The sequence below is a fragment of the Lates calcarifer genome, linkage group LG11 (genome assembly GCF_001640805.2).
Source record: "Lates calcarifer isolate ASB-BC8 linkage group LG11, TLL_Latcal_v3, whole genome shotgun sequence".
Lineage (NCBI taxonomy): Eukaryota > Metazoa > Chordata > Actinopteri > Centropomidae > Lates > Lates calcarifer.
The window spans coordinates 18129054-18142775 of record NC_066843.1 but is presented as its reverse complement, the minus strand read 5'-3'; the positions used below and the strand labels follow the sequence as shown (position 1 = coordinate 18142775).

At 41.2% G+C, this 13722-nt stretch overlaps 1 protein-coding gene across 1 annotated transcript; it reads left to right on the top strand.

Moving 5' to 3' along the window:
* Positions 1 to 7312: 7312 nt before the first annotated feature.
* txn2 (thioredoxin 2) lies at positions 7313 to 12299 on the top strand. The gene is made up of 4 exons (XM_018698628.2): positions 7313 to 7440; positions 9310 to 9587; positions 11117 to 11240; positions 11384 to 12299. Exons 2-4 carry the CDS (start codon positions 9310 to 9312, stop codon positions 11498 to 11500), a joined length of 519 nt encoding a protein of 172 aa, XP_018554144.1. The 5' UTR covers positions 7313 to 7440; the 3' UTR covers positions 11501 to 12299.
* Positions 12300 to 13722: the final 1423 nt, after the last annotated feature.

Sequence of the window (13722 nt, the reverse complement as noted above, 5' to 3'; positions counted from 1 at the left end):
ACACACACACACACACACAGAGGGAGAAATATGTTTTTGTTGTTGTTTTCATATTTCAGTTCCATTGACTCATCAAGGAATGTGTCTTTTCCACTTTGGTCTCAGTGGCTTCCATCCTAGACATAATAAACAAACATGCAATTTCCAACACACCAAAGTAGAGGCATTCATTAGCTCTTAGAGATACTAGACACTGCCACTGGGAACCTGCCCTGTGTGGCGACCTTTACATTCTGAGCTGACAGCGAACGTCAGCTCGTAATGGTTAAAGTGACACAAGTCTGCTTTAGGAGTTCACTGGAAAACCTCCCTGTCACTACTATTAAAAAGTCAGAGGAAAGGTTGGAGGTGCAGGAGGAGGGAGAGGGTAACGGGGGAAAAAGGCGCTCAATGGCAGGTGAGAAACAGATCAAACCTTCAAAAACAAGTCAGTGGAAATAACAGACAGACACACAGACTGGGGTTTTGGGACAGAGAGAGAGGTGTAAGGCACATGCATGGAGCCAGGGTAATTTTAGGCGGTAAGTAGATAGAACAGGATAGTAGTGTGAGGTCAGTGGAACAAAAGAAGCTCATTTTTCATTTCTGATTCTTTGCCACAAAGAGCACAACACTGTGAGTCAAGCAAAAAAAATGGTGGTTTTACCGTAAGGAAGGCTTTGTGTATCTGTGTGAAAGAGTGTGTTTATATGTGAGGGGGAGGGACGGGGAGAGGAGGGGGAGAGGACGACAGGTGTGGAGTGTTTGTTTAGGAGAGCTTCTGCCACACCTGCTGCCACAAGTCCCACTCTTTATATGATACAGCATACAAATACACACTTAAATACAAGTATGCATACAAGTACTTATACGTTTTGAGATCTCAAGGTATATCAAAGGTGTCAGTTTTTATCATCAAATTGCTGTAGATTTATGTCATTTGAGGGAATAAAAGCTGCATATGTAACTCTGACAAATCATTTTTTAAAAATCATCAGTAGTGGAAGTTTTACGATGTCAAAGCAATGAGACAACCTGAAGCTTCTTCTTCTGTCGACCATAGAAATTCTTAGATCCAAGGGAACAGGTGTCTTTGTTACATAAACATGTTGTGAGGGACTGTGTTAAAATTATTACCACCACCAAGAGGTCAAAATGTAAATTTGTCCAATATTTTGCTCTAAGAGTAAAACAAGTTTTAAAATCATACATGTACCTGAAACAAAACATTGTCTAAATCTTTCACTGATATGTTGTCATGCTATATAAGCATGATAAGTTTTGGTTTCTAGTCTTCCTACAATTTTCTGGAGAAGAATAATTTACCTATCTGTATGTACTGTATGAAATTGTAGGGCAGATTGGATGATATTTCCCACAGGACTGGATGAGCTTTTTGACTGAAGTTTAGGCTGAGGTGCTTTCCTAGCATCATCATCAAGTAAATATCCACTTATTACTAAATACCTGCAAAACCAATGATATTCCCATCAGCCCCAGCTGTTCTTGGCATTTAGTGCTTATGAGCAAATGTCCACCTGCTAATATGCTAAACTGAGATGGTGAACATGATAAGACCAGCATGTTGGCACAGTGGTGCTTAGAGCTAAATGTTAAGAGGGGCCTCACATAGTCGCTAACGTATGTAGACTCTAAGTTTTGTTTTGTTTTCTCCTATCCCTTTTTATATTATAAATGGACTGCCTTTTTATATTATCATTATGTTTTTTACTCTCTTTTCTTTTCTTTATTCATCTCAAGGATCAAGGAGGAACATACACGTTACATTATTGTCCCTTCTTTGTGAAAAGGAAAGAAAAAAAACAGCCTCTTTTGCAAAGTGAAGTTGTGGTTGTTAGTAAATTTGTTCTGTTGTGTGTATGTATGTTGTAAGGACAAAGACATGAGAAGAAAAAAACCCAAGAGTGCACAGCTTGTTTTAAAACAGAAGAAAGGGAAAAGAAAAACAAGCAAAGGGAGAGGTTAGGAGAGTGCCAATAAGAAAGGATGAGAAGAGGGGGGCAAGGAATTTTAGTCCTAAAGTTATTTTTAAACCAAGAACAGGAACTCTACTGTTGACTTCCCAAACACTGAAACATAGATCGGTAAGACCAGAGCTGGGAAAAGGAGACAGGGAGGGTACACACACACGCACACACACTCACACACACACACACACACACACAGATTCATACAGCTGTCAGGTGTGTCATCCCATACACGTGTCTACATCCATTCACATGTATCCCTCTATACACATTCATGTCAACATTTGCTATATTACGTGCTCTCAAAGTCACACTCATAAAGATGTGTGGCTGCATTGTCGTCATTTATGATTCATATCAAAGTATATAGCTCAAACCTTTAATGAAAAATGAGAAAGGCTTTCATCTAAACTTCTATTTGGACAATTACTGTTCTCATATATATATATATATGCAGTATATATATATATAGCATATAGCATACAGCATTTGGACTGATTGACTATAATCAAGATGCGGTTTACATAAGGAACCGACAGTCAGGATATGCCAAGCACAACATTTGAAGAAGATGACAGACCAGCAGAAGGACATGTAAGGAGATTAAAAAATGACTGAGGATACAGTTTCACACTAATTGAAATAAATACAAGGTCATCAACTGTAATCATCATCTTTGTGCAATCTGTTCAACAACAGGCTTTATTCTGTGTGCTTTTCCACCAAGTATGCCACCAGGCTGTTATTAGCAAATAAAGACGTCTGGGTTTATTTGGAGTGAGTTGGGTCAAAACTCTCACACAAAGGCGGGAGGGAGCGTTCTGTGTATGCAAAGAACACACACCCTGTCATTCATGTGTGCTTTGTCAGGGGCTGTTATGAAACTTCAGCTTCATCAATGGCTGTTGTATTCCCAACTGCAGACTTGTGCAGCCAGGAAACAAGTAAGGAGTGGGAATGAACAGCCGCAGAAGGAGAACGATCAGGTGCAGCAGTTATAACCTTCCTAAGAAGTTGCTATCTGTTAGGAGAGGTGCAGTACAGTTTGCTCTGCGTCACAGAGTATCATTTCCTTTTGACCTTTAGCCCGGGTCAGCTCCTTCAGTGACGACAGAGGTCAGCCTTAGCACGCACTCTGAGCGCTGCTGATGGGGTCAAAGGAAACTGGGTCACCTGTACCTGTTCGTCAGTGAATACGCATCTTACTGATGGTGCCCACCAACCACCCAAGGCAAGGTCACGCCCTCCCCTCTGGACCCCCCCCTCCCTCCTTGCGTCTTCGCCCTCCCTTCACCTCCAAGGTGTCACAGAGAGCACCCTTGTTCTAGCTTTCTCCTCCTTTCCACCGGGACCCCTCAAAAATCCCAGATATCCCTGCAATTTCCGGTGCAATGTTTATTTGGCGGAAAGAGGGCTGGGGGGCGAGCTGCCTTGAAAAAAGAACCTCACTCACAAACAGTTTGGGCTGCGTTTGAGGGTAAACATGTGCAGGAGGGGTATGCGAGGCGAGCGGTAAGGAGGACTGAGGCTTGTGTGTTCTGGTCCTGACACACAGATCCCACCTCAGCAGGGACACAGAGTGCAGCTCTGTTCAGGCCCCAACGGCCACAGTCTAATAAACAACCACCCCCCCCCTTTCCTGTCTGTTCAATGGACATCGCCCTCTCCTGGAGAAATTAGGGCATGACATGAAAAAACTGTCAAGAACAAATAAACCAAGAGCCTGAAATAAACATCTCTCTCGACACTGGAATAATTTTAGTAATTTCATGCACCATAATAATAATAGTCAATACAGGGATTGGAGGCAGTACAATTAACACATCCATTACAGAATTTCCCTGACTTTTTTTTTTTTTACCACCATAACCATATCTGATTAACTCAAGTAGAGAGAGAGAGAGAGAGAGTATAATTCTTCCCCCTGTATGACTATGTTAAGAGCAAAAAACACATTATTCAAACAGATAAAGCAGCTACACCAACCACTGAAGAAAATCATAACATCTTCACTGAGGTTATTTTGTTGTAAATACACTGGACTATACAGGTGTTTGTGTTATTGTGACTGCTTGGTTAATCTAATAAAAAAACAGACATGTATAAGGGAACAATCAAGATGAGTTGGAATCTAATGTATTAGACTGACATACACAGATTTTTTTTTTATTATATCCATTATGTTTTTTTTGTGGTGATAACATACCAACACATAAGTCAGAAACAGTATACAACAACCAGAACTGCTAGCCCCGAGGAGTCAGGGTCAGTGGTCGCTCTCTTTGACTGACCGACTGCTTCTCATTTCCTCCTCGATGAGAGTAGCTGCAGTGGCGGTACAGGTAGCAAATGAATGGGGGCATCTGGGTAGGTGTGGGGAGAGGGTGGCGGGGAGTTTTCAGGAATCAAGAGGGGCACATGTAGGAGAGAGTCCGACTGACAGATTGGAGGTAGGAAATGGGGGCGTCTGTCTCTCCTGTGGCTTGCCGCTGTGTCTGGCTCTCTGTGGCTCGTTACCTCCCTGCATCTGGATACAAATAGCCGCTGCTGGTTGTTTGTGGTGATGGGGTTCTTTGCACTCCTATCCGCAATGCCCAGACTTTGTAACCATTCACAGAGCCTGGCATCCTCCTCTTTCTCAGTGAGTGATGGCACTACATATTTCTGTTTCCCTGCACAGTCCACCTTATAGCTTCGCTTCCTCCTCTTTTGCTGTTGTTTTTCTTTGATTGTAGGATCCTCTGATGTCTGAAGTGGAGTCACCAATCTGCCCTGTCTGCCAATGTTTCTGCCGCTGGCTCTTGCAGATGGACAGAGGTGAGAAAACAGCTGTCTGTCTTGTTGCCCTCTTTGTGCCTGAGCACTCACTGAGACTAGAGACCATGTGTCTGCAAAAACCCCTGACCTAAACACAGCTCTCTTGTGTAGATCTGAGTCCACTTCAGGCTCAAGTGCATTCAACACTGTGCTGGGCTGAATATCCTCTGAAAGTGCTTCATTGCACCCCAGTGGGCACATCATTGTACGGGCATGGTTGCCTGTTAGTATGTTTGTAAAAGTGTGTATATCTGAAGCCTCTATGTTGTGTGTGTCTGCAGGCAGTACAGCTCTAGACCTGCAAAAAATAGAGCGGAGTCGTCGGTGTGGGGGCAAGCTGGCAGACAGCCCAGGTGGTCCTATGCTGCGAAACAGTGGAGGAGGTTGAAGAGTGGAAGATGGTCTTGAAACTCCAACTTTCCTCTGAATGCTTCTATCCATTTTAATATTTTGGGACGTGCTTCACAAATGCCACTAAGATGTCCCCTTGTGTGGGAATAAATGGCTCATTTCACCATTCAAAACTGTTAAAAAACTAATGATGATACAAATCCACAACAGTCCAAAGTGACACTGACGAAAATCTTCTACTGAAGTTACTAAAGAAATCTTCTTTACAGTTCCACTTCTTTAAAAACTGAGAAAAAAAAAACATCCAAATGGAGGTAGTTTAGTTTTCACAGTGATGAAATATGATAAAAATAAAAATGGCGGGAGAGGAGAAACAGAGGTGTGATAGCAGAGCCAGACAACACCGAGGGAGTCTGATTCGTCATCCTTACAAGAGGGTGCTTGTGGTTGTCATGACAAATCACCATACCTCTTAGTAGAAATGACTCAAAGAAACAAGGCTTTTCCTCCACCATTCCTCATCTGGTCCTGGAAATATTTACCACAGCGACTCTATACTTTCAATCCTCTCTCATGTACTGTTTTCCCCCTTCTGACAGTTCCTCTTTGTCCAGTGTCTTGTTCAGTCTATTTTAGTCTGACTTTTTTCACTGAGCCTTGGATGACACTCATCTCTATTGCAAACAACCCACCCACCCTCCCTCTCTCTTTCATCCTGTTGCCCTCTTGGACATGAAAGGCTCAGTCCATCGACCATGCTGTTCAATCTCAATAAATTATGAATTCATTGTATAGAGATTTTTTTGTACTGTACACTGCACTGTATGTATTTAATAACACTCTTTATTCCACAGGATATTATCCATAATTCAACAAGTGTCCCACCATGAGTTAACATTTTCTTCATAACACACAGAACACCCATTTACAGGTCTACTGAACTGACATTTAACTGAATTTCTGACTCGATAAAGTGTAACAAAGTCGTGTGTGTATTATTCTTACAGTACATGGGCAATCATTAGTAGAAGAGACAAATTCACTGAATTTCAAATGTTGTTTATTTAGGTGTCCCTAACAGCAGAGCAACACTATTTAAAATGTGCTCAGCAGGCCTGTCACATTACATGTTAAAGGGAAAATCCTGCTTAAATCATAAAAGTTCTGCTCCAAGGACTTGGTATAGTGAAATCAGTGTCTAACAACACATACATACAACAGTAAAGCTGGAAATCACAACCTTAAGACTTGAAGTGATGATGTCACTATGTGATGTTGCATTTGTGGCAGACTCCGTGGTTTCTCTGAGGTTTTGTTTAGAGATAGTACATCAAAATGATTTTCATCACAATGTTGAGTTACAGTGAATCAGATAAGGTCCCCATACAAAGTAGTGGAATGTAACTAAGTACATTTACTCAAGGATTTACTTAGGCACAGTGTTAAGGTATTTGTACTTTTCTTGAGTATTACCATTTCTGCAATGCTATACTGTACTTCTACTCCATACCTTTCAGAGGGAAATGCTCTATTTCAAAGAACTCTATTGCATTTGTTACACAGCTATTTACTTGTTACTTTTCAAGTTAAACTCTTACACAAAACAACAAAAGCTTACAAAATTCATTGCATTATTAAAGATTAAATCAGTGGCCCCCAGCCTTTTTGACAGGTAATCACTTTCAACAAACACTGGCTAGTCGTCACATTTCATTTTCCTCACTAAACATATCACATGGTTTCATTTCTGTTGTTCACAGTAATCAGTAGCTATTTCACAAAATGCAAAGATTAAAAAAAAATGTAATTTCACAAAATCTTTCCTCTCACATGAATCATCCCACTGCCTTTTATCAGCTTTATCTTGTGACCCTTTAGAGGGGGCTGACTCTCACACTGATTCATCAGTGTGAACAACCAGCCACAGAGGACATTTTACCACAGGACTTTCAGTAGAGTAGAGTAGAGTTGATTAAAGACTGAAGTAGAGCTTTAAATGCAAGACTTCAACTTAAAATTGAGCATTTTTAATTACGCAGTTGGTAGTTGAACCTGAAGTAAAGGTCTGAATACTTCCTCCGTTGGTCATGAGTTGTTTTCAAGGCTGAATCTCCCCCATTTCTATCCTTTCTAATAAACGTACCGCTGTGTGGTCCCGACCTGGCCAGCTGGTGGCGCTACTCACAGTTCTGCAGCCAGGACGAGGCGATAAGAAGCAGCTCGGTCCCTTTTTTCACTTGCGGCACCAAAGCGGAAGCACTTCATTGGTCCGCGAGGTCAAGATCAACGTTAGCTAAACAGCAAGGTAAATACGGAAAATACTTTGCATCAGTTTAATTCATCTGTGTTTGTGTGTTACATTTAGGATTGTGTCAGTGAAACAATCTGGTCTGTTTGTCTGTACGTTTTAAAACGAGAGTCTGCGGCGGACACGGTTAGAAGGAGGAGGAGGACGAAGAGGGCAAAGTCACACGTAACGGAGGTTAATGGAGGAAGCGAGCTGCCGGTAGATAAGCAGGAAAGACAAGACAGTGAGAAAACACCTCTGAACAAGTTGGAGGGGAGTTGATAAACAGTTATGAAGGGAATGCTCATTTGGGAAAGTTTTGAACGCTTCTAGCTCGATTGTTTCTTCATCTTTGTGTGTGAGCGTGTTGTAACAGCAGAACAACATGGCTGTACATGTGTCCAGAGATACACTGTTAATGAAGTTAACCTCACTGGACAGTTTTACTAACATAACTAATTCAATGAAATACTAGATAATAGCTGCTTTGCTACATTATCTGATGAGTAAATGGCCTCTGTAGGTACTGTGATTTCCCAAGCAAACATTTCACAACTACAGCTTGAGAGTACAAAGAAACTGTTTCACTGTACAGTATACAGTCAGTCTTATGATGATTTTTATTGATTCCTCTGGTAGGTAGTTCTGGGAGGTGAATTACTAATCCCACTCAATCGCCAAGCAGTGATCATATCTCAGTAGGGAGGGTACTTAAAAGTTGTTTTTATGAGAACTCAAAGGAGTAGTCAATTAATCATCTATTATGTCTACAGGATATTAATCTGCAACAGGTTAGATAATCAAATAGTCATTTGTGTCCTTTTTCTTCTTTGTAGCAAAACTGCTATAACACTGGTCTTTAAATCTCAGCTGTAAATATTTGTGTATTGGTTTTGTTGTTGACCAAACAAACAGTTTAAATACCCCAACTTAGGTTCTGTAAAATTGTGAGTGGTGATTTTCACAATTATCTGTCATTTTATTCATACAGGTCAAATGATTAATCAGTGAATTGATTGTGTGACATTCAGTGGTAGAAAAAGTATTCAGATCCTTTACATAAGTAAAAGTACCCCACAATAACACAGACAAATTAACCAATTGAGGCAGCAGTATTTCAACAGCCCCCTTGTCCTGCTCAGTAAAATTACTGTCTGGTAGAGATATATTGTGATGTTTCCAGTTAAACAAAAAGGATCTTACTCTTAAATATAAAGGTTTCTCTCTGTAGGAATCATGTCCATAATATTGCCAGACGCTTATTATAACAATCTGAGCCTCTCAGTGGCAAAAATAAGCAATTTAGTGCACTTACTTTGACATGGATAATTGCCAAATGGACATTACTTAAAATAATACATAAGTAAACCAGGAAATATTTTTGCTTAGCAAACTGAAAGCACTAAATATCTTGCATTTTTGCTTTATGAGAGTTCTGCTGAATGCCTGTTTACTAAGTGACTGATCTAATACTAGTCCTGGCAAGTAATTGGTGGCAATTTTTAAATCCATGCAGGGTTTAAAGTGGATTCAGATGCCATTGTCCTGCCTTTTATGTTAAATCAGATAACACCTATCGCAGTTCTTGGTGGATTTGTGAGTGCTATTTACACTTCCATAATGTTGGCGGCAGGGAGAAACCATGTTAAACCATGTTTGTGCTTCAGCTAAATAAGCATAAATCATACAGGAAAAAAAAACCCACCCTCAGTACACTCTGCATGTTGAAAATGGATGTAAACATGCTGGGCTTACATAAGTGTCCTCTCATGTGTTACAGTAAAATCATTGTGCAGTCCTTCTGCTTGTGCCTCAGACAGTGTCAAACTGGCCTAAAATCACAATGAACTCTATTAATCAACATTAATATCTTCTTCTTTTGCACAGATGGCTCACAGGCTGCTAGTACGTAGAATTTGGACACTCTCTGTGAGAGAGAGCCGCTGCCTCCCAGCATCCACCGCTACCATCCCTTCATCGTCTTTTTCCACCTCACTGCAGTCCGCCACAACCCGGGTCTCCTTCCTCTCTCCCTCACGCACTCTGCCTCGCTCCCTTCCTCACACCTCCTGCCGGGCGGTCTCCTTCAATGTCCAGGACCATGAGGATTTCACAGAGAGGGTCATCAACAGCAAACTGCCCGTGCTAGTTGACTTCCATGCACAGTGGGTACTCCAGGGAGGGATGGTTATAGAAGACTGATGATTTTTGCATTTCCAAAATGTAATGAAAACAGAAAAATTACTAAAGCTATTAATGACTTACAAACTATCTGTTGATTAAATTAACTGGTTTATTGACTAACTACAAACTATATGGATAGGATAAAGAAATGCCTAAGTAAGGGTAGTCTTGTAAATAATAAGATGACACAGATTTTGTTCAGAAGAATAGTGTTAAACCTATGGTTTCTAATCAAAAATGGTTAAAGCTATATTTAGGAAATGGTTCCTAAATGCATTCCATCAGCTAGTTGAGGCATTTGTCTTCAAGAACCAGGGAGGAAGACAAATCCCAGCTCTCTTTAGTTTTAATCATGGTAACCTTGGAGTTCAGACTGCTGTGTGGGAGCAGCTTCTTCCTCAAAAAAGTAATTACGTTCAGGTTAATCAGCGTTAGTCCAAGAGATTATTAATATGGCAGCATGAGCACTGATGTGTGACTGTGGTTCAGGGATTCAGAGACTGTTTTACAGCTGTCCTGTCTCTTCAAATGACTACATGTGGTACATTCGTGTACAGTGTATGTGTTTGTGTCTTCTTGTTAAAAATATATACACATGTACACATCGCCATGGAGATACCACTCCAAGTCCTGTGAGGTTACACAACATCTACTAAATGACAGCCACTGGATATACTGAGTCCTATAGAAGAGTCTTCATCTCTATAGCCTGTTGATTATTTGACGTAATGTTACTCCAGTTGCATTCTGATGTCAGGTGTCCACCTCAGTGTATGTTATTTGGATCTAGACAGAGTTTGATACCTGTAAACATTTTGCTACATCTGAAAAGGGCCATGAGATTTAAATGTTTGGATTGTATTGCGTTTTTATAGAATAAACCTGAATTACATTAGCGCCTTAGTTGATGCTGTTATTCCTGTTCCCACAAATAGTTTGTCCCATTACATCAGCTGAGCAATACACAAATAGTGATTTAGGTATTGCTTGAAGCTGCTCTGTGAGCCTCCCCTTGCCTCTTGTTGCCTGCAAGAATCATTTAAGGGACTGGAACACTCTCAGTGATGGCGGACCTCGATTCCATTCTGGGTCATGGGCTGGAGGATAGAGGAGCAAGGGTGGGAGACACTTGAATCAAATGGAGCACTTGTTAATGTTCTTTGTGTGTCTTTGTGTGTTCTTTTCATGCTTTGACAAGACAAAATGTCTGCTGCCAAAACAACCTGTTGCTTTGCAGTTTACATTATTCAACATTACTTTGTTCTTACACCTTTTGCTCAGCACTTTGTAAACCTCTACTTTTGAAAAGGTCCTTACAAATATGCATAATCATAATTAGTAATTAATTACTTAATTACTGTTTTAAAGTTTAATAAATAGTAACATGCATTTGAAAAGCCCTCAGTAGTCTCGAGTCATATACTGTGGTCTATGGTCATACTGATTATTATCATGTTTTAAAGAATGACCACTTGACACTGGTTCCATATGTTGATGTTTTTTTTTCCAGGTGGTGTGGTCCCTGTAAAATCCTGGGGCCAAGGTTGGAGAAGGCTGTTGCGAAACAGAAAGGCCGTGTTGCCATGGCAAAAGTTGACATTGATGATCACACAGACCTGGCTATTGAATATGGGGTGAGACTTCAAGTATTTTTCGGGCATTACTGTCATTTTTCTTTTTTTTTTTATCTTTGTCTTTATCTTGTTATCTGAACTTTGAGGTTTGTAGTTTGTATAGAGAACCTACTGTCTTTTAACACATATCTTTCTGTTTCCAGGTGTCTGCTGTTCCGACAGTAATCGCCATGCGGGGGGGTGACGTCGTTGACCATTTTGTGGGTATCAAAGATGATGATGAGCTGGACTCATTTGTCAGCAAAATCATTGGACAATAAACCAACTGTTCCTGCTCTGACGTTCACCACCAATCTGGTGCTGTTTAGTATGATTCTGGCATGGTCGGCAGCCCTTAGCCGCCATTTTGAGCCTGTTTAGCAACCGCCAACAAATACATAAAACCCGGTTGGCAAGCTCTCAAATGCTCACACCCATCCCTAGACACACTGCTTCAGCTGTGCATTACTGCTTATGTCTCTCTGTCTGTCCCTCTTGTTTTTTTGTCCAGTGCTGGGTGTGTGCCTCCATTAAGCTTTTAGTTCCTGCTGTGCTCCATTTTGCAGCAGTTCCATTTCTCTTAAATAATGTGACAGCTCCGCAGCTCTATTCATACCACTGGAGCTGCTGAGCTGGTGTTTACCAGTTTGCTGTAAAAGTCTGTAGAATGGGGAAAGTACACTGCAGTTATGCACTTATACTTTATGACATGAGGGAAGAACTTTTACAGTTTAATGGTCTAGAAGATTTAACTTTAAACCTGACGATACTGAATGAGGTTTGTGACAGTGTTACCTGTAGTTCCTGCTTTTGTCCACAAGAGGGTGGCATTTCTTTAACCTCACAGAGCCACACTTGGTCATTTTACACCAATATGCCTAATAATTGTGAGAATGGTAGAGGTGTTTGCTTGTGTGTTTGTGTGTGTGTGTGTGTGTGTGTGTGTGTGTTGTTGGGTCCTGACTGTGAAACTTAAGTGAAGCAGGAATCGCAAAATATGAGTTTGATTTAGTTTATTACTAAAATGAACTCTATGTACCAGAATCATGACCAAGTGATGTAATAAAAGAGTCAAAAGATGATCTGTGTTTGGCTTGCGTTTTTGTCCGTGGTTGAAAAAAAGACAAGTGTTACTGTCCCTAAGGACTCTGATGCAATATCTCTGTAAGTCCATGTACTTTCCCTAGCCCCAGCGGTTTTGAAGATACTGGAAGGATGCGGAAATAACTTGCTGGGAGGAGGCTAGCACTCAATTACTCCTAGTGTCAGTGTTGTATGTTCCCCCCTCTCTCTCCTACCTTCTATCTGAACATGTAGGTGTTACTCATGCCCTCCCAACCCTCTCATCAGTGTAACTGCTACGCCTACACACCACCCACTACTTATCGCTTCTCCCTAAATCACCTCCCTTCTGTCATCCCCTTAAATCACCAGTGTCTGCCTTCTTGTCTGTCTCTCTGATCTTTGTAATGTCTTGAGTCTCGCACCTGATCAAACATTCTCCACCAAACCACATTTCTCTCCTCTATCAGCATTGGTGTTAACGTACAAATGCTGGAGTTGACAGACTCTGGACCCTCCAGCACATAGCTGACAGGCTCATTTCACCTTTCATTTTCACCTGCTTGGTAACATATCAAGCCACCTGCTTGTGTTCCAGTCCCTGGAACACTAAACGCCACACCAATGTTGATCCCTCTGCACTGTGGATTATACAAAGATAATAAATTGCAGTTATCACTAGACATTGTAAATGTTTAACAGCGGAATAGCAGGGCAAGGCAAGTTTTCATAGCACCTTCAAACAACAAGTGTTTTACATAAGACAATAGAAAGTAGAATACTTGTCCAGTGTCTTACCTGTTTTAGTAGGAAGAGCACCTATACAGAACTCTTTCCAATAAAGACTGTGTGTGTGTGGAGTGTAGGATTAAGGTGTTTCTGTGTCATCGCCCTCTAGAAACACTCACTTGTGTAAATGAGGTCAAATGGGGCTGAAAGAGAGATCACCTGCAGTCAGAGAGTCCCTCCAGTCATTTCATCATCCCCTCTTCTCTCATGACTCGCTAAACAAGAAACATGACCATCCCAGCCTGCCTTCCCATCCTGGCATGTCATTACAGAGCCCACAGCTGACAGAATCATGACAGGGGCCTTTAGACTACTTATTAAGGGCACATGATTTGACATGTTCCATCTGCACTTTTAGTGGTCCTGGCCTGGATTAGATCATTGCTGCTGAAGCCAGGGGATACAATCATGCAGAGTTGCTCAGTAGCAACCAGAGGCAGAGACCCAGTGGGTTTTAGAAATAGAGGGAATTCCACTGGCATTACATAAGCAGGTGTGAGTGAAGTGGGTGATCCAGATGTACAAATGCAACTGTTGTACACTGGATGAAAGACATTCCAGCATAGTTTAGAGATGTCTGAGACTGCATCACAAAACCTTTGTTAATGATCTGCCATTTTAACCATGTCCCACCTCTTCTCTGTGTCTCTCT

What these genes read in the sequence shown, in the direction of transcription:
- txn2 (XM_018698628.2), top strand. Translation starts at nt 9,310, where the DNA reads ATGGCTCACAGGCTGCTAGTACGTAGAATTTGGACACTCTCTGTGAGA. An exon ending in CTAGTTGACTTCCATGCACA is followed by an intron (nt 9,588 to 11,116) that starts GTGGGTACTCCA and finishes TTTTTTTTCCAG; the next exon opens with GTGGTGTGGTCCCTGTAAAA. An exon ending in ACCTGGCTATTGAATATGGG is followed by an intron (nt 11,241 to 11,383) that starts GTGAGACTTCAA and finishes TTCTGTTTCCAG; the next exon opens with GTGTCTGCTGTTCCGACAGT.